This window comes from Pelmatolapia mariae, linkage group LG7 (assembly GCF_036321145.2).
Source record: "Pelmatolapia mariae isolate MD_Pm_ZW linkage group LG7, Pm_UMD_F_2, whole genome shotgun sequence".
In the NCBI taxonomy this organism is placed as follows: Eukaryota; Metazoa; Chordata; class Actinopteri; order Cichliformes; family Cichlidae; genus Pelmatolapia; species Pelmatolapia mariae.
This window is the reverse complement of record NC_086233.1, coordinates 36,852,203-36,873,420: the sequence shown is the minus strand read 5'-3', so window position 1 is coordinate 36,873,420 and position 21,218 is coordinate 36,852,203. Positions and strand designations below refer to the sequence as shown.

The window sequence follows — 21,218 nt, the reverse complement described above, 5'->3', positions numbered from 1 at the left end:
GGTGCGTGGAGTGAGTGTTTTACTGACGGGGTGGGTAAAGGAAACATGCCTTCAGATCATGTGTTCCAGTTTTTCAGAATAAAGTTTGTGTATTTGTCAGGCTAGTAAAATGTGGGATTAATCCATGAAATGACTGCATGGATGCCGTGAATGTTCAGCTTCCCCCTCAGCATCTGGTCCTGGTGTTTGGATGCTGAGGGCCCCCTCAGACTCAGGCCTCCTTAAACGTGTTTACGACCCTGGGTAAAGCTGCTCTGTTGTCACTGCTCCCTCCCTCCCTCTGACTCCACACTGGTTGGAGCTCCTCCTGCTCACTCTCCGAGCGGCCGCCTCTCCGTGCGGACCTCACAGCCGCCTCTCCGCAGATGGGTGACTGCTCCTCTTCTTCCGCTCTTCTCCTCCCAAACACGGCGGCAGCTGTTCCAGCTGTGTACCGCAGGCAGCAGCAGCCCCTGCGCCGAGCACAGAGGCAGGACTGACGGGAACCGCGCTCCAGGTGTAAGCTCAGCTCAGGTGAGGATCTTTGACGCTTTGTGTCTCTGTGCAAGACTGCAGCTGCGTCCATTTAAATGTGAGTCATGTGAACGTGTTGGCTTTTCGCGCGTGCACCCAGAGAAGTGATCTCAGAGATGCGCTGTGTGTTCACCTTCCAATCAAAGCGTGAGACATAAAGGCTCACGTGCACGGACAGAAATTCATCTCAAAAGTTAAAATATGGAAGACCGAAAGTGCCCCAAAAAATCATGACGTCAACAAATTACTGATTAAAATGATTAAAATGCTTTTACAGGCACCAGAAACCACACTGAAAATAACCGTAACATCCACTGTAAAATGTGACACAAATGAAGAATAAAGTTTATGTAGTGACACCCCTGTAGTTCACTCACTGAAGGAGGAAACAGACAAACAAACAAATAAATTAATTAATTAATAGTGAGCAAACAGTGACTACAGTACAAAACAGACATTTTTCATAATGAATAAATTTATTAAAATAGAAGGTTAAAGGGAAGGTAAAACAACATTGCTTTAGTCCCATTTCTTACATTCAGTGCCTGCACTTCATTTCTGCCTTTGTTCGTTGGTGTGTATTTTATAAGATTTAAAAATGTATTTAATATTTTCTGGCATCAGCATCCTCGTCATAATAGTCAGTTGGAGAGGATATTAAATGGCTCAAACAATAATTATTTATTTATTATACTTGTAAATATGCCACACGTTGATAGGCTTCTTTCTCTTTTTTGTCTCTTAATGATGACATTTAACTTTATGTGTTTGTGTGCAGAACGTGTTTGTGCTTCCACATTAAAGGCATTGATGTCTGTGGAGTGCTTCCCTCATCTTGTTAACATAATCAGCATCATTTTAATCATCAGTTCAATGTCACGGTTTGATTTTGAGAGAACGCCGCACCCATGTGAGGAAATGAAGCAGCGACCAGACTGATCCACACGTTTGTTCTGCACACTTCAATTCATTCAGTTTTATTTATACAACGCCAAATTACAACAGCGCTCCCCGCAGGGCACTTTGTACTGTAAAGACTGCAATCATACAGAGAACACAGAGAAAACCCTGACAGTCATGTGACCTCCTATGAGCCTATGACCGCCTACCTCACTCTGCTTTTCTTCCACATTTACAGTGATTTCAGTTTAAAAACAGTCACACTTCTTATTTACATGAAGCTGAGGTTCGAAACACCCTTGGTTCAGGTGTTGCAGGTGGGTGGAGCTGGAGGGTGGTGTCAGGCTTCTGTCTTCAGGCTGGAAGCGAGTGGTAAAGTCCTGCCTGTCAGGGCAGCAGACTCCAAGAGGAACGGGGGACGGGGAGCGTGAAGCTCCGGCTGGCTTGGACTCGTTGACGTCTTTCTGCACTTTTCTAAGTTTGTAGCGTCAGTAGCAGAACAGCACCACCGTAGAGTCCATAATAATCACAGCTGGAAGGTGATCCTGGACTCTAAATGACTTTTGACCTGCTCCCACCAGAGCTGACACCTGTCCCACCTGCTGATCTGACCCTAGAGGTTTACCCAGAATGCACTCTGTGAGTGATCAGAAACGGGTCAAAGTGCTGCAGGTCGTTCAGACTCGGACAGATGATCACACATTTGTTCAGAGACCAGGTTCAGTCCTAAAACTGAGTATTTAACTGATCTGGGTTCAGTTTCTATCAGAGCTGAACTGAGTGTTTCAGGCCTGAAAGTTTCATGTGGAGATCTGCTGGACTGATGAAGCTGCGAGGCTCAGACAGAGGGAGGCTGCCGAGTGGATGGACGGGTGGAGAACAACGGACTGACTGCCGTTAAACTCCTTGCTGTGAATGAGGACTTGTAATCCACTCTACCACAGTATTGTACACTGTATTCAAGTCTACAACATTAGGGGCGTGGCCTCTTTCACTGACAGGTGGATGGTAACACAGGCAGGGATCTCTGGACTGTGTTTCTGTTGTTGGAGCATTTTAGAGTAATATTAATGACATCATGTGACCAATAATATGACTGCTGTGAGATTACTGTATTAACAGAGCGTTCAAGAAGGTGAAGCTCCATGTCAGATTTAAATTCTAGGGTTTTATGTGGATGTTACTGAGCACTCAGTAGTGATGGTCTGTGGGTTTTATGATTTCAGTTTCTGATCATCTGTTCAGAGTCTGTGTAAGTACTTTAGTTTTCTTGATTTTTCACATTTTACTGTGGTAGTTTCTGTCTGCTATGTCTAGGTTGAACTTTTACTTACTGTTCAGCAGTGGCTCATTCGTCTCCTGTTTGCCCGTCCCCCGATCGGCCCTTGGTGTGTATGAATAGTCCTGTCCTCCTGTGGATCCTCCGCATGTGCTCTTTGAGTTCAATTTCTGTGTTTTCAGATTTCTCTTCTTTGGACTGTTTAAGTAAAAAGGTTCATGTTTGAATTTGAGTCCTGATCCTGCAAACATGAACAGTAAGGTGTGTGTGTGTGTTTTGCAGTTTTTGCAGCTTTATCCTTACAGCTGTGGGTCGCCTGTTTGTCCCATTGAGCTGCACCCGTCCTCTCGGCGAGCATTCACCATGTTAGGAACTTCAGCTGCTCGGTTGCTGCCACAGATTCTATTTGACCTTTGAACTGCAGCACAGCAGTGATTATGAATGAAGGAAGACATGGCATCAGACTGACACAGTGGAAATAAACATCCAGGACGCGGTGTGACGCCCGGCTTCACCTGAGCTCATGCAGTGAGCGTTTGCACTTGATCTCCAGGACTTCCTGTTCCTGTCTCGGACTTCCTGCTCCTGTCCCTATGAAGAGTTTGGAGCTGACCAAATGATTTGATTTGGATCGAAAAGCAAAAAGAAAGACAGACTATGTGTAAATGCTTTTAACAGTGAAACAAAGACTCATCCAATAATGCACTTCAAGCCTCAGACCCTACGCTGTTTCCCTACAGGGAAGGATGTGACATCACAGTGATGCAGTGACTTTATCACAGAAGTGAATTCTCCAGAAATAAACTGAAAGAATCCGTTCTGCACACAGCGATAGAGTCACGGCAGCCTGAGCGTCAGCGAGTGCTCTGAGCGTTACATCCTCCTGTCAGCTGACATCAGCGTCAGCTCGGCCCGCTGGACTGGTGTTTTACGCCGGCCCACGGCCACTCACCGATGACACAAAGAAAACAGGCATGAAATCTGTTAGAAGCCACAGTCTGCTCACTGCTGAGTCACTCAGGGCTGCTCAGGAACATCTGAGCTCCTCAGACCTGCAGCTCTCTGAAGTCTGCGGAAATTTGTGGTTCTCAGTGAAATGTCTCGGTAGCTGAATGTGCTGTGATGATTTGTCTGTTCTGCTTTTATTTTGGAGGTCAGGTTCAAATGTGGTGTAAAGAGGACCTGAACACTGGAGGCTTATCATTGGCTTGTTTGAAAGTCCAGAGGAGAAAGTCCAAACTACAAATGCATGTCCTCTGGAGACTGACGGGGATAACGTGAACGACACACTAGAGAAGATAATTATACAGACAGAAGGTCAAAGCAACAAAAGACAGCTGTGAAACATGATTCAGAGGAAATATCACAGAAAAAAACAACTCTAACGAGAAGCTCAAAACACCAAAGACACCAAACTCACCAAAACCAGGAAGTATAAACCAGGAAGTGAAATCCAGGAAGTGAAAACGTCTTCTAGTCACATTTTCAGAGAAGCAGACTTCCTGTTATCCTGCCATGTGACTGGTGACAGGTGAGCTTCCATGACTTCGCTGTCACAGTCGGTATGTTGGGGTGCTGTCACAGCCGGGGGACCTTCTCGTTCTCTCGTTAGTAAAAGTCTGATCGTTTCTCAGCCGGCCATCTTTACATCAGTGAAATGTCGGTGAACGATGATGTGGTGGCATCAACATTGCCTCAATAAAACACAATTGTGTTTAGAGACATCTTCAGTGAAAAACACGTGAAACACGCCTCGCACTCCTGATTCACTCACTAATGGTTTTAGTGATGAGATCCCCCATGGGTGTTCTGTCCGGCTCTGGAGGATCTGTCTTTGGTTTCTGAGGATTTATGCCTCCAGGATAACACCTGATGTAGATCACCTCACCGTGAGGTGTCTGTGAGAGCTGAGCCACATGCTGTGAGTCAGTGGAACATGGCACTTGATGGAAACACCATTAATCATCCTGCCCCTCGTCCCTCGGTAACCAGGACGCCATCGGGCTTGTTAATCACGCCGTCGTCCCAAAATGAGAAGCTGAAGAAAATAAAAACGGTCTTCAAAGTCTAAACACCTGCATGGATTTCATCATGATAGAGGTGTGTCTACTATCCAACAGGGGGTGCCTGCTTTGATTTATATTTATTTTTAATTTCTAAGTGATTAAGATGAATCATCACGTCTTGATGCATTATCCAGGTAAGTAAATCCCTAAAAGTTGATTCTGTTCAGTGATCACTCTTACTGTGTGCACGCTGAGCTATTGAGAGTAGGATCGTTCGTTCGGGATGAGAACATCTCTGGAATCATTTTCATCATCATGCTAATTGTATTTATCTCTCAGCTGCTGGTGGAAGTGAGCAGATTAGCACCTTCCTGCTGCCTTTAGGGGTGTAACGGTCACCCTCGCCACCCCTCAGCCCAACCCAAGACGTAATTACAGCAGTGAATGAGAAAGCAGCGGGCTGTCTTTGTGTCTTTTAGCGTCCCTGTTCCTGAATTGTTCTGTTATAAAAGCATTAGAGGGGCTGGACTGACGGGCGTTGGCTCTGATGGAATTGGGCTTGACTAGAAATCTTCTGTTGGGGCGGATTACCAACAGAGTGCCGTTCTGATTCTCAGCCGTGAGCATGACCCGCGGGCTGCAGGACATGTTCACCTACTCATCACCGGTATGTGGAACCTCCACTTGTCTGTACATCCATCCGTCCATTTGGTGCTGCAGAGCTCTCAATTCAGCTCAATTCAGTTTTATTTATATAGCACCAAATCACAGCAACAGCTGATTCAAGGTGCTTTATATTGTAAGGTAGACCCCACAATAATACATACAGAGAAAAACCCAACAATCATATGACGCCCTATGAGCAAGCACTTTGGCGACAGTGGGAAGGAAAAACTCCCTTTCAAAAAGAAGAAACCTCCGGCAGAACCAGGCTCAGGGAGGGGCGGCCATCTGCTGCGACCGGTTGGGTTGAAAGAAGGAAGACAGGATAGAAGACATGCTGTGGAAGAGAGACAGAGATTAATAACAACTAATGATTCAATGCAGAGAGGTCTATTAACGCATAGTGAGTGAGAAAGGTGACCTAAGAAGAAATACTCAATGCATTATGGGAATCCCCCAGCAACCTAAACCTACTGCAGCATAACTAAAGGAAGGATTCAGGGTCACCTGCCTTTTAAGCCTAATCTTAAAAGTAGAGCGGGTGTCTGTCTGCCGAATCCAAACTGGAACCTGGTTCCATTGAAGAGGGGCCTGAAATACTGAAGGCTCTGCCACCGATTCTACTTTAAATACTCTAGGAACAACAAGTAAGCCTGCAGTGTGAGAGAGAAGCGCTCTAATGGGGTGATATGGTCATTAGGATAAGATGGGGCCTGATTATTTAAGACCTTGTATGCGAGGAGCAGGATTTTTAATATAATTCTGGATTTAACAGGGAGCCAATGAAGGGAAGCCAATATAGGAGAAATAGAAAGACAAAGAAAGAGAAAAATCTCTTTCGAGTCCCTGTCAGTACTCTTGCTGCAGTTTTTTGTATTAACTGAAGGCTTTTCAGAGAGTTTTTAGGACATCCTGATAGCAGTGAATTACAGTAGAAGTAATAAATGCATGAACTAGTTTTTCAGCATCACTCTGAGACAGGATATTTCTAATTTTAGAGATATTGCGCAGATAGAAGAAAGCAGTCCTACATATTTGTTTAATATGCACATCGAAGGACATATCCTGGTCAAAAATGACTCCAGGGTTTCTCATGGTGTTATTGGAGGCCAAGGTAATGCCATCTAAAGTAAGAGTTTGTTTAGATACCATGTTTCTAAGATTTTCAGGGATTTTCAGTTTTATCTGAATTTAGAAGCAGAAAATTAGAGGTCATCCAGGTCTTTTATGTCTTTAAGACATTCCTGCAGTTTAACTAATTGGTGTGTGTTATCTGGCTTCATGGATAGATAAAGTTGGGTGTCATAAGCATAGCAGTGAAATGTATGCCATACCTTCTGATGATGCTGCCTAAGGGAAGCATGTATAATGTAAACAGAATTGGTCCTAGCACCTACAGCGTGTTCTAATCGTTCTAACGATCTATCGATCTATCGAACGCTGCACTAAGGTCTAGCAGGACAAGCACAGACACGAGTCAGCTGTCAGAGGCCATAAGAAGATCATTTTTAACCTTCACTAAAGCTGTTTCTGTGCTGTGATGAGCTCTGAAACCTGACTGACACTTTTCAAATAAGAAAGTCTGCAGCTCCCCGTGTAATCGGTTTACTTTTCCAATACTTTTAGCCCTCACTGTACTTCCATCTGTGACTTCATCAAACATGTAAGAATAACCAGGAAGTGTGAGTACGCCACCTGTAATAGTGTGGTGAGCACACGAGCAGAGATTTCCTCCTCTTTGTGTGTCCTTGAATTGCATCCCACCCTTCCCTTCCCAGCTTCATATTCATTGTGAGAAGTTTTTTTTTCCCTTAGCTTTGAAGACACTTTCAATCCTAACAGACATTAAACCTGAAGGATCATTTCACCCCCACTGACTGCCCGGTCACGCCAACAATCTGAGCTCTGCGACGTGGCGGAGACAGACAGCTCGCCGGCCCGCAGGCACCACCGTCTGCATACATGCAAACTCGATGGCACGAAGCCAGCGCTAAGACGAAAGCATCAGCCCTCTGGAATCATCTGCCACATCGAACTGATATCAAACGTGGAGGACGTGACCTCTGTGATGGCCGTCCTCACCCGCCTCCGCACAAAGGAAACCTTCATAGTTTTATCCATCTCAGATTGGCTCTGCTGCGTGGCTGTCCCACTTCCACACTCAGAGAAACACAAGTTATTTATATCCGTGCAGCCAGAACACGCTCTTCCAGCAGAAAGCAGCCGCAGAGCGCCGAGAGCTCCCAGCCAACACGAACATCTCAGTGCTGAACATTCGAAGCTCAAACACATTCAAGTTGTTGGGTTAATGTGTATGTGCTCCCCCTCTGCTGCACAGACCACAAATATGACGGGCTCGACGCTGTGCTGCAGGTGACCTCCTTCCTGCAAGATGTTCCCTCTCACATCGACACACAGTGAGCTGTGTCCACTTCTTTAGTTCGTGAAATGTTTGGAAGTGATGAACACATTTCAGATGTTTTTATGGAGATCATCACTCCTATAACAAACAGATTAAGTCTTCAGACTGTGACGCCTGCAGTGGTATTAAAACTGACCTGGGTTCAGTTTCTCACAAAGCTTTAATGTGTTTTTTAACCCAGAGTTTCATGTGGAGATCTGCTGGACTGATGAAACTCAAACATGCAGCAAAAAGCCCAAAATGTGGACCTATGCAAGTGAACCTGAAGGGTCTGTGAGGCTGAACATGTTCACAGTGTGAAGGGGACATAATGCATCATTGATTAAACAAAGAGCAGCTGACTGTGATTAGTTTCTGATGGAACAACCCTGCTGCACAGCTTTCCTCTGCAGCCCACAGATTACACTGTGCACATTCAGTAAACTCAAAGAGTCTGAGTGCTCTGATTCTCTGCACAGCCGCCGCTCGGTGAGGTCGGCTTAGGTAATGTGTTCTGAGGAAAGATATAAGGAAGAAGAAATGAAATATCAAAGATCAGCAAGGTCATCAGGGGTAAATGGGCAACTGCAGGCGGAGTAGCAGCACCTCCACGTCTTCACAGATTCTGGTCATGCACCAGACTTCATAACTTCACCGAAGGTTCAGGCATGCGCTCAGAAACAGCACATGCATGGCCCGAGTGGAATTCTGGTTCTCCTTCTTAAATTCACCACGATGATGTCACCCCGATCTTCCATCACGCTTTAATCAGTGCACACTATGAGCGTCTCAGGCTGTCCTAAACTTGAGCCCCATCAGCTTCACGCCTGCAGGAGTCCAGCTGAAGTAGCTGAAGTACCAACAGCAGCCAGATGAACCCACTTGTGCCTTTTTCTGGACTGAGTTACCCAACATGTTTGATCCTGTGTGTGGACAGAAGAACCAGAGCCACCAGGCTTCTTTTATCTCCATGGACCAGCTCTTCATAGTCACATGAAGGCATGTGTGATGGAGACGGTGATCAGGTCGAAATTGTACTGCAGAATCTGCTCTGAATCTGTGCTGTGGGATACGACAGAGCCGCCTCTCACACTGTTCCCATTAACAGTGTTTCACAGAGGAATTCAAAGCAGTGGGTGAACGTCAGCCTGTCAGCAGCAGAAAGTGAGCTGTCAGTCACAGATGGGAAGATGTGGGAGGGAGGAAGTTCAGACATTGTTCAGCCATCTGACGAGTGTGTTGGAGGACTTGTTTTAAGTCGGCACTCAAAGCAACACGCTTTCACTTATGGGTAGAAATGAGGCAGAAATTTATCATAAAGCCTGAAAAATCAAATTTCAGTTGCTGTAGGAAATTTGAATCCCTTTTTCCTTTCAGAGTTGGAGCCATTAAGCTCTGCTTTTGCACTGAAAAACTGCTGGACTCTTACTGTGAAAACAGAGTCCAGCAGGCTGTTCTGCAATTAACTTCAATTCAGTTTCATTTATACTCAGTTCATTTACATTTATATATATTTATATAAATCACAATATTAATACTGTGAGGTAAAGATGCTACAATAATACAGAGAAACTCCAGCAGTCACATGATTCTCCCCACCCACATCTAAAAAACCCCCTCCCTTTTAACAGCAAGAAAAGTCAGACAGAACCAGGCTCAGAGAGAGGTGGCCATTTTTTCACATCCATGACAGACTGTGTGGGAAACATGGATGCAGCCACCACAATGTCACTGGATTCTGGACTCTGTGACCTGAAGCCTTAGGCCAGGGGTGTCCAACTCCGGGCCTTGAGAGCCGGTGTCCTGCAGGTTTTAGATGTGTCCTTGATCCAACACAGCTGATTTAAATGGATAAATTACCTCCTCAACATGTCTTGAAGTTCTCCAGAGGCCTGGTAATGAACTAATCATTTGATTCAGGTGTGTTGACCCAGGGTGATATCTAAAACCTGCAGGACACCGGCTCTCGAGGCCTGGAGTTGGCCACCCCGTCTTAGGCTGTGTCGAAATTCAGGGGCCGCATCCTTCGGAGGTCACATTTGTAGGCCGATTACGTCACAGCAGGTGACAAAGGCTGTCCAAATTTGAAGGCTGCTTCAAATGTGGCCCAGAAATGCGTCCTCCTTTTCCCCAGATTTGAAGCATGGGCCGGGTGTATCGTTCGTGGCCCACCATATCCCAGGATTCATTGCGAAACAGGGTTGAAGAAAATCTTTTGAGGAAAACGGCGGATGGTCGAAGTGAAGCGATCCAGAAATAAACTTTTAAAAGTAAGTACTGTTTTTTTTATCTCAGTAAAAATGTCCAGCGGAACAAATTTAGCATAATGAAAAGTCTTAAAAAATTCAATTTAGCTAACATTCGGTTGTTTTAGGACAAACCAAGCAGACGGTTCACCAAATGTCTGGCCCGTGAACTGTGGTAAGGAAACAGACTCAACCGTGCTGTGCTGAAGTTTATGGTTAAATGAGCTCTCGTCCTGTATAAACCACTAATAAATAAGACAGGCAGTAAATGGAGAAGTCCTCCTCCTGTGTCTGTGCTGTTTGTCATGCTTATATCATACAGTTTGAGCATGTCACTTTTGTCATAAAGCCCAACATTTCTGCAGGATCGTATGTCCTGTTTCTCCTTTCTCTTTTTTTCCCTCTCTAGAATAATCCTTTAATTGTCCCACACGGGGAAATTTGGTTGTAACAGCAGCCAGAAAGACACATATACAAACAAACAGGACACAGGACACAGAACAGAAACATACACAATTTTTTTTTCTTACATATTTACATCAAGGACAATGGTTACTATAAACAGAGTACTGTACAGTTATTAAATTAAATTAAATTAACTACAGATAAGAGGCAACCCAGGTTGTAGTGCGAATCGGTTGATTAAATTATTGCAGTTACAGCACAGAGGTAAACATCTATGATTGTTGGGAGCAGTTTTGATTGTATAGTCTGACAGCTGCAGGGAGGAAGGACCTGCGGAAACACTCCTTCATGCGATGCATGAAGGATTTTAAATGATTGTGTGATTTAAATACATAAAATATGTCCATGTGATTCTATTAGAAAATTTTGTTTTCATCTTGCAAGTTAACAGATATTTGATAAACTTCTCCTGCTTTTGTTGTTAACTGCCATGGCTGATTTTCTTCTGCAAGCGTCCAGAGTAAGGAGAGACTGAGAAGGGACAGAGGCTCTTCATCCCTGATGAAACACCAGCACAGGTTCAGCAGCGTGTGAGGAAGAGGAGGAGAAAAAGGAGCCAGCAGCAGCTGAGAGATGCAGAGGAGAACAGGGGGAGGACAGACAGCTGTTCTCTGTACATGAGGGATGGGTGAAAATATTTAAAACAGTTTTCAGATATTTGCTTCGTGTATTTGCAGAAGTATCTCCAACACAAACTATAACAGCTGCATACAGGGAACCACTGACTGATGTTTATCCTGCAGGACAGGATCTGACAGGGAAAGAAGTGAAAATAAAGGTAACCATAGACAACTTTGATAATGATCTGATTTATCCAGAATATATTTAGTTAAAATATTGTTTTCATCACAGTGGGATTGTGCTGGTTTCAGTGGGGAAAGTATGCAAGTAAGAGGTTCAAAGAGCTGTGAAAAGCTGTATATGTTTGTAAAATACAATATTTTATAACGATGTTATGTTTCTGTATCATCTCTATCCTGTTAGACCCTTTTACCCAAACATCAGCCTGTTTAATGCTCTGATATCTTCAACATCTTAAATAAATTATATTGCCCAGTTTTCTCATCAATAAAAGAATATTTACTGCATCAGTTTGACTTCCATTTTATGCGAAACGTACAAGGATCAAATCGTTTTAGTTAATTTTTGGGATATTGCCCTTAAATATAACTAAAGATTTCAGCCAGTGGTCACTGTATATTAATATTTGTCTGTTAGACAGTCACAAGTTATAAATGATACGAAATAGAAATATATACCTTGAATTTTAACTGACATATAATATTTGAGACAGCTGAGTTAAATTTCACCTCTGAGGATTTTTTTTTCAAAAAATGAAGTATATATAGTAAAATATCAATAATGTAAATCATATTACATTTGTACCATCAAAATGAAATGAGACTCATTTCAAGAGCTACACTAGCAAACTATTTTACTAGCTAAACTTAGCATAATTGGCTCAGCACATGGCTGTAATGTTCACCCAGATACATCACACGGAGATGAAACAACACAATTTTCTTCAGCAAAAGTCAAAAAAATGACATAAAATAAAGATTTTCTCTATTTCTGTCAAACCACAGCTGTAGCTGGTTTTGGACACAGTAAATGTAGTAGCATATAGCTGAGCAGACAGTGGGCGGAGTCAAATCGAGACATTGCAAAATTCATTGTTGGAACATTAACAGTAACCCTGTCGGGTTTTCCGATAATCTCCTGCATGAAAGATTAAATCCGCAGAGACCTGTGGGCACTGTCTTTGCTGAACTGACATCCAGCAGATGTCAGAGGAACTGATAGATCTGGGTTCCACCTTTTGGATGTTTTCAGCTCTTGGGTCTCTGTTGGGCTTTTCTATATGACCAACTACATTTTGCAGCTGGACGAGTCGCCCCCTGCTGGCCATTAGACAGAATGAAGGAACACCTGCCTGGAGACAGGTGAATAATGACCTACAGAAGATTTGTTCTCAGGCGATGATGTAATAAACATGCCATGTTTTGTGATGTTTTTCTGCACAGCAGAGGAAAAGCATTGTTTCCAGATGTTACTGGTGTTGTTGTCTCGTCAACATCTGTCAAGCTGCTGTCCTGTATTGGAGCTTTACGTGTGCATATTTTAAAAACAGTGTGGATCTCTGAGTGTTCTTGTGCAGGAGCGAGGGAGCGGCAGATATGGAGCTCTGTGATGGCTGCTATGACAAGCAGGTGGCTGCTGCGAGTGAGTCAGTGCGTGGCTGTGCACAAACACCTGCGAGTGTGTCTCATTTGGCCCTCGGGGCTGATGAAGGCTGTCAGTGGAGAGCGAAATGAAAGAGTGGGCGAGGCAGACAGCTGATGGTGTCCATGTGCATGTGATCAGAGGACGCGCGCCGCCTGCAGCAGCTGATGCTCTAAAAGCTGTATCTTAATTAAACCGTTAAGTCAGCACGCCGCAGATAAGTGAGAACACGGGTCGATAAAACGATGGTGAGTGTGGGTGTGTGTATAGTTTGTGTGCACATGTGTAAGAACATTACATATATCATACATGACAGTTCAAACTCTGATATTCTTTAAAACCTCAGAGGGCTACAGCATACCAGCAGCTGATCTCAGCTTATAGTTGTTAGCATCAGAACCTTTCTAGACTCCCTGCTCCACAGGGGGAGCTCTCGAGCTGCTCCGGAATGAGGGGGGCTTTGTGGAGCTGCAGAACAGAGCGGTTCATCACTGTTTTCTGTCATCTGATCAGTATCTCTGAAATTAGAAATATCCTGTCTCAGATTAACACTGAAAAAGTTGTTCATGCATTTATTACTTCTAGGCTGGACTACTATGATTCATTATTATCAGGATGTCCAAACAACTCCCTGAAAATCCTTCAGTTAATCCAAAATGCTGCAGCAAGAGTACTGACAGAGACTAAAAAGAGAGAGCATATTTCTCCTATACTGACTTGCCTTCATTGGCTCCCTGTTAAATCGAGAATTGAATTTAAAATCCTGCTCTTTACATACAAGAATAATCAATAAATAATCAGGCCCCATCTTATCTTAAGGACCTTATAGTACTGTATCACCCTATTAGAGTACTTCACTCGCAGACTGTTAGTTGTTGTTTCTAGAGTATTTAAAAGTAGAATGGAAGGCAGAGCCTTCAGCTTTCCAGCCCCTCTACTGTAGAACCAGCTTCTAGTTTGGATTCAGGAGACAGACACTATCTCTACTTTTAAAATTAGGCTTCAAAGTTTCTTTTTTGCTAAAGCATATAGTTAGGGCTGTATCAGGTTACCCTGAGTCCTTTCCTTAGTTATGCTGTTATTGGCCGGTCAGTGCACATGGCTGCCCGTCCCTGAGACTGGTTCTGCTGGAGGGTTCTTCTTGTGATTTGATGCCATACAAATAAAACTGAATGAAATTAAATCGTTGCATGAGTTATGGTGAGAGCAAACTACAGTCTGATGATTTGGAAGGTCTGACTGTTGGAGAGCTGAGCTGGGATTTGGTTTGTTTCTGCTAGTTGTGCACATGGAGCGACTGTCGGGCTGTGAGGAGTGTTTTTAGGCTTCCTGTTTGAAGTGCAGCCCTCACGCTGCGACGCTTTAGCAAACGCCGACAGTCAGATAGTTAGAGAGTGGTTTTTCTGCCGAGTGTGTCCCAGTGAGCTGGGCTGCATAATGTGCCATTACACCCACACTGGCGGTGTACGCTAACGAGTGTCTCTGGATGATGGAGTGCAGCTCAGCATGAGATAGCAGCATGTGCTGATGTATTCATTCACTCCTCCTCTTCACCTTTCTCCTCCTCTGCCTGTCCGCTGAGAGCTCCTCACCTCCATCTTATTACTCGCTGCTGTTTTGTGTTCTTTGCAGAAAACGCTGCTGCAGAGCTGATCCCCGGGGAAAGAAACACAGGACGCCATATTTGACTCCATCATCCAACTCCTCACAGCACGTAGCTGGGTGCTGTTCTCCTCCTCCTCCTCTTCCTCCTCGCCCCTCATTGTGTTCTGATCCTCTTTATTGTGGGAAGTTGAGTCGCCGCCGCTGGGTTGCCCGCTCCCTACTTCCTCCTCCTCTCCCTCCCTGCCATGTCCAACGACAGCAGCCTCCTCCACGTCTGGGAGGCCTCCGATTGGGCAGACACCTCTCAGTGCCCTCCCTCAGTAGGCGGGGCAACATTCCTCATCGTGGCGTACAGCGCTGTCATTGCCATCGGGTTGCTAGGCAACGCAGGTCTGGTGTTCATCATTGCCCGGCAACAGGAGTTGCGCAACGTCACCAACATCCTGATCGCCAACCTGTCGTGCTCCGACATCCTTATGTGCATCGTGTGCCTGCCCGTCACCGTCATCTACACACTGATGGATCGCTGGGTGCTGGGGGAGGCCCTGTGCAAGGTCAGTGCGCCTCAAGTGTGTTTTTCCTGGTTAAATAAAAAATAAAACCATAACCTTCACATTTCCAGTGCAGTCCAGGTACTGACTCTGCCCACCCTGAACATGGATTGCATACTCCTTTTATCCTCCAAAGTTGTGTTGATAAATGAAGACCGTTAGCTTTCCTCTGCTTAGTGATGCAGGTGAGTCAGGTACGCAGGTGAGACCAGAGGATGATACAAGCCTGTGTTTGTTCTTCCTCTGGAAGCATGTCTGTGGGAGCAGAGGGATTAGTGGTGGTAGGCTCCACACAGGAACGTGATGCTTCTCAGTCTGAGTGACCGACCACCTGAAAGCCTGAGCAGCCTCTTGCTTCACAGATAACAGATCGGTTTTAATTACAAGTCTGTCACCTCATTTAATAAAAATCTGAAATTAGACAGCAAACAGCAGCAACTCAGAGCCGCTGACGTTACAGATCTAAAAGTTCAACAGCACCAGATCTGATGGAGCAGAGATGAAGAACAACACTGACACAGAAGTGAGAGCCATACATGGCAGTGTTTCATGTGCCCAACAGGCTGAGCAGCACTTTACCTGCAGACCAGGTACCGCCTGCCCTGCTCACCTGTAGGTGTGTTCATTCACATTTTAAAAGAGAAAAAAAACTTGCCTTCATTTGCTCACTTTGAGGTCATCATGAAGCTGTCAGCTGATGTAACAGAGGAAACTGAATACATTTGGATGAATGGATAAAAGTGTGATGTCACAGCGTGAAGGTGGAGCTGGTCATGACCATGGGGCCGCGCTCTCAGACTGTACCGCCAGCTCGATAACCACACCTTCAGTTTGACCTCTGCTGTGTTTCGTGCCCGTCCAGGTGACGCCCTTTGTTCAGTGCATGTCGGTGACAGTGTCGGTCTTCTCCCTGGTGTTGATCGCTTTGGAGCGCCATCAGCTGATCCTCCATCCCACCGGCTGGTCCCCCGCCGCCGGACACTCCTATCTGGCTGTGGGGCTGACATGGCTGGTTGCCTGCTTCATTTCGCTGCCTTTCCTCTCCTTCAACATCCTCACCAATGACCCATTCCAGAACATTAGCCTCCCTGCCAACCCCTTCAGGTGAGATCTGGGATACAGGTGTGTCTTAGCTTCAGTCCAGAGATGCTGTTTCATTTTGAACTGGGGAGCGACCTGAGCTGAGCTATGAGGACACATAACTGATTTTCTCAAAGCCCAGAGTTTATTTTTATTCTTTGGAAATGTTTGGTATTTGTTTAGGCCTCAGTCACACAGCCCAAAACACCTTGGGCTTGTTTTGCATTTAGCTAAAAGCAGCGTAGCCCTAAGAAGTTCAGCAGCAGAACTCATCAGGGGAATAAAGTCTACTGCAGCACAAGAAATGAACCTGAACGTGTCTCAATCCGACCGTCTGGACATTAGCCTGTCAGAAATACTTAATGAACACTTTAAGAAAGACCTTTATCCTCGGAGATTCCTGTACCAACCGAAGTCTTTAGAACCAGTTCAGGGCCATCAGAGTCACTGAAGGAGGTGTTTATTTACAGTTCTGATTGTGTGGAAGAAGAATGTCAGCATTTGTTTGAGTTTCTTTAAATTCTGCTCTGGTGCCTGGTGATAGAGACGCAGAGAGTGTTTCATCCACAGAGCCTGATGCTGTCTGAGACTTCAGGGTTCATATCTGGATGCTGAAGAGTTTGTATTTACTTCATTTAACAAGAAAACTGAAGATGCATTTCTGTTGGCTCAGACAGTCAGGGAACAGCAGTGTATCTGCTTATCAGCACGTCTAAAACCTGAAAACATTAATGCAAGAAGGTGAGTGGACCTGCCGATTTCAGACTCTGATAACAGGACTGAGACAAAGACAGCTTTGCTCTAAGGTGAGAGTACAGAGTATGATTTAGATATGAAGGGACCTGGTTTTATTGATTCTGGTGTGCAGGCAGGTAAAAATTCAAAAAAAGCCACTAATGTAGTACCAGTAAACCCCTGTACATCCTCAGTGCATTCCCAAACATGTATGTTCCAGAGAAGCAAGCGGTTCATACGAGGTTCAGTCAACAAAATGAAAAAAGCCTCTTTTTCAGAGCCTTGCTCTCATGAACCTCTGGGCAGTTTCATCTGTTAGTTTCCGATCTCTAAGTGAAAATTCTGTTACATATTTATACCTCTGAGATTAGCGCTGGATGCCAAGCAGGTGAAAATGCCATCAAACGGGTCAGACTTAGACTTAGACTTAGAGCTTTTTATTGTCATTGTGCAGTTTCTTGCACAGCGAAATTGGGTAAACTCCTGGGTCAGGAGTGAAGTAATGTTCAGAACTGTCACCAGAGGTTGGACACCAGCCTCAGTAAAGTTGTGCTCAGTGGGATATTACTTTGAGGCACAGATGTTTTGGGATATTGCTTAGTGCAGAAGTTACATGAGATCTTCAACTGCCTAAATCAGTGCTTCTAAAAGTTAAATAAGTGTTTCCCTTTTCATTATCCATGTCTGTCTTGTTTAAGGGATCATTTGATCTGTATGGAGCTGTGGCCGTCAGACAAGCATCGCCTCGCCTACACGACCTCGCTGCTTATCTTCCAGTACTGCCTCCCCCTTCTGCTGGTGCTCCTCTGCTACCTCCGGATCTTTCTACGCCTGAGACGTCGCAGGTCACACAGCTTTCCGTTCACTCACTCTGTGATAACTCGGTTCATCCACATCATCTTTAACTGTACGCTGTGTGACAGCATGTTTGTGTTATCGTGTCAGATTAGAGCTCTGTGTGGACACTGTGTGTGGTTACGCTGTGAGTTAATGCTTCTTGAGGTTTGCTGTGACATTTCCTGGTTGATTGTCTGGTGATGGATGTCATGCTGTGTTGTACAGGGACATGCTGGAGCGCAGCAGGAGGACTCGAGGAGCCCAGAGGATAAACGTAATGCTGCTGGCCATCGTCATAGCCTTTGCTCTGTGCTGGCTGCCACTGAATGTCTTCAACACTCTGTTTGACTGGCACCACCAGGCCCTCCCAGACTGTCAGCACGACACAGTCTTCTCTGCCTGCCACCTGACGGCGATGGCCTCTACCTGCATTAACCCCATCGTTTACGGCTTCCTCAACAGCAACTTCCAGAGGGAGCTGAAGTTGACGCTGCAGCGCTGCCAGTGCGGTAACCGGGCTACAGAGAGCTACGAGAGCTTCCCTCTATCCACCGTGGGCAGTGAGGGCATGACCAAAGCAACGTCACTCAACAGGATGGGCTCGATGTGCATCCCCTCACCTAGACCTGAGATCGGTTCAGCAATACTCGCCAAGACATTACCAGCTGCAACCTAAAATCAAGGACTATGAGAACTGTCTTCTGACAGGTGGTTCATCAGCGGTTCACAGCTGGAGACAGTGTGCTAACAGCTGTCTGGGATGACTGCGTAAGTCAAATGGTGCTTCATCTTGGCTTGGGTTCCATCACTTCACTGCCAGAGATAAATAGCTGATTTGACCTGTCACCAAATGTTTGGTGACCGACAGAACAAACAGCTAACCAAAACACCATACAACCAACAGACTAACAGACCAGCTGACCAAAAGATCGTCCAACCAAAGACTTTGGTGTTGAGAGAACTGAAATCAGCTCACCTAACAGAGCGTCAGCAGCTGCAGCGCCATATTTTCTTCTAATTTTTCTACAGAGAGAACCAGTGGCCCCTCCCACTCTGCAATGAAGCAGGGGATGTTGGTGGAACCAGGTTACACTGCTTTGAAGATTCTTTGTGCAAAGAGCTCAGCAGGAGCACAAACTGTTACTGCTGCTGAAAAATGTACTAAAAACTGAAGGAAACTAACAAAATCAAGTTTAAAAAATGGTTCTATTACCGAAGCCAATGTGAGATCTCTGGCTGTCTCTGCCAACATTTACTGCCAAAATTCTTTTGCAGTTCTTCAGTTTACTTTCAGACACAAGCAAATTGTTTAGTGTTGCACACAGGTGTTGATTTGATGAAATGAAATGATGACTGTGACTGACAGTTGTATAAAATCACCTAGCAATCGGGTTAACATTTGAGACACTTTTAAGTAGCTGAGTAAAAGCTGTAAAAGTTAGTAGTAGGTCCCGGGTAAAGTGTCAGCATCTTGAACAGCATAGAAATAAAACCAGAGCTCTGTCACAGTGTAGCTGCCAAGCATGCCAGTGTTGCAGGCTGTTTTAAAGCAGTTAAAGTAGATCTGTCCTGTTCTCTCTTATTGTCTGTCACATATATCCTTTTCATTTTAAACATCACCAAAATATCAAATGTCAAATATTGTGCTCAGAGTATGTAGAAATAATCACTGAGAGTCCAAACCTCAGGCTGTGCACAGCTCTAAATTAATTAAATCTTTTTTCTCTATTCTTGGAACTGTATTTGATGCCACAGACAGAGATGATGTCCTTGAATGGTCATCTCATTTCACCCACTTCTGCTAAAGGGGGGCAGAAATTAAATGAAAGTTGGTTTACATTACAAGGGATGAAGTGAAGGCCTAATGTTTAATTAATAGTGGTTCGTTTGAGCTACTCTGGCTCAAGATTAATAATACAGAACTCAGAATTAGCATAAGAGGACCCTTTCAACACAGAAATCAATTTAATCTCTTAGTATAGACATGCCTTGTATTAACGGTTTGGGGTTTAGTTGAGTTAAGTTAGGTTAGGTTCAGTTGAGTTGGGTTGGGTTGGGTTAGGTTCAGTTAAGTTCAGTTGATGAGTTCGGTGAGGTGGGGTGCGGTTGGGCGAGGTTGAATTGATGAGTTGGGTTGGGTTGAAGTGAGTTTGGTTGAGTTGGGTTAGGTTAGGTTAGTGTAAACGATGTGCAACAGACCCGACCACATCTCAGCACTTTTCTGCGTACACTTTTCTTTATTGCGATTACTGTTCATAACAATACTCACGCTGCAGCTTTCCAGCTCACAGGAGAAGATTAGTAACTTACATGCAGTGGAAAACAATATGGTTGCAGGTTATATGGTCATATGGTTAACAATTGCAGAAGTTGTTAATAAAATCCACTGAGTGAGTGACTCTGTGCTAATGTTAGTGTTTACATACTTGAGCCGATTTTGTCCTAATTTCAGTGACTGCATCTTAAATAACGTTTTTAAAGATGCCGTTTAGCCTTATTCTGTGCTGAATGAAAAGAAACTGTAGGAATGTTTCACACTCAGTTTGTAGCAGCTTCACACACTCTTACACTATTCTACTGTTCATGTCAGACGAACTGTTATAGTTACAGTTACTATTACACTTACAGTTATCGAACCCTGTCTTTCTTCCTTTTTGTTAAAGCATAAATTTTATTTCTTATATCTCTAAAATCTCCTCCTGTCTTTTGCAGATGGAAAATAATGCCCTGTTTTTGGGATTCTCTCCAGTACGGGTTTTCAATTTGTTCAACATTTGAGCAATTTTAGAAGCTATAAATTTTCCATACATCCAAATTATAACAAATGTTAAAAGACCCAGTTTCTAATCTCCTTCTTAAAAAATAAAACCTATCTGGCTGTGCATGTTTGTTCTCTCTGTGGAGTCATTTCTGTTTTAAACTCATGATTTCGTTTTTGGTTCAAATTACCAAACGTGGGACCAAACTCTTCTTTCTCGTATAACTGGGGATGAGTTTCCTCTGTCAGCTTCTTCATGCCATTAAAGTGAGAAAGGTGTAGTCTGTGTGGGGCTGTTGGGTAATGTAGTGCAGAATGTTTTCATTAAAAACACTAAGTTTAAAGTTGAAAAGTGTCTTTGCTGTTCTTTCCTTCTCAGGCAAGAAACTTTTGTGGGATCCTGCCCATAGAAAACATAGAACACTTTTTGCCAATCTCCCTTCAAGACCTTCTTCTGCACCTCTGGATGGCTGTCAGTATGCTTCTTCTTCTTAAAGGGCTTCATGTAAATCCCAATATTACTACCAGAAGAGCACGAGAAGAGTCTTGAAGGCAGACTGCCCAAATTAAAAGCAGGAAAGGTTTCATCCTAGCTCACATACCTTCTTCCTGTTAGTTCAAGCAAATGCTGAATTTCTCAAAACTGCGGTTTTCCTCAACATAACAATCCAGGTGGATGTTTTCAGATTTTTACAGAATGGATTTTGGAAGAGGAAGCGAGCTGCTCGCTAGCAACACTAACACTAACCTAACAGTAACAACACGATCTGCACCCAGAACATCTCTGGGTGCAGAGGGTTGGTATGGTATGAACCTCACTGGGACACCAGGCTTTAATGCTGGCTGCTTGTGGCATATGAGTTTCTCCAGCTGAGAGATGATTGGTCCAGAGGGAATGAGAGTGGATGGCTGGCAGAACTGGATGGGGTAACGATGGATTGAAGAGGCTTTTTACA

At 44.4% G+C, this 21,218-nt stretch overlaps 1 protein-coding gene across 2 annotated transcripts; it reads left to right on the top strand.

The window, feature by feature from the left end:
• The first annotated feature begins 333 nt into the window (after positions 1–333).
• Positions 334–20,571, top strand: npy8ar (neuropeptide Y receptor Y8a). Of its 2 annotated transcripts, XM_063480887.1 has the most exons (6): positions 334–513; positions 2,640–2,665; positions 14,329–14,855; positions 15,715–15,956; positions 17,366–17,512; positions 17,730–20,571. In XM_063480887.1, exons 3-6 carry the CDS (start codon positions 14,547–14,549, stop codon positions 18,178–18,180), a joined length of 1,149 nt encoding a protein of 382 aa, XP_063336957.1. In that variant the 5' UTR covers positions 334–513; positions 2,640–2,665; positions 14,329–14,546; the 3' UTR covers positions 18,181–20,571. The 2 variants fall into 2 exon arrangements, with proteins under 2 accessions (XP_063336957.1, XP_063336956.1); XM_063480886.1 differs by lacking the exon at positions 2,640–2,665.
• Positions 20,572–21,218: the final 647 nt, after the last annotated feature.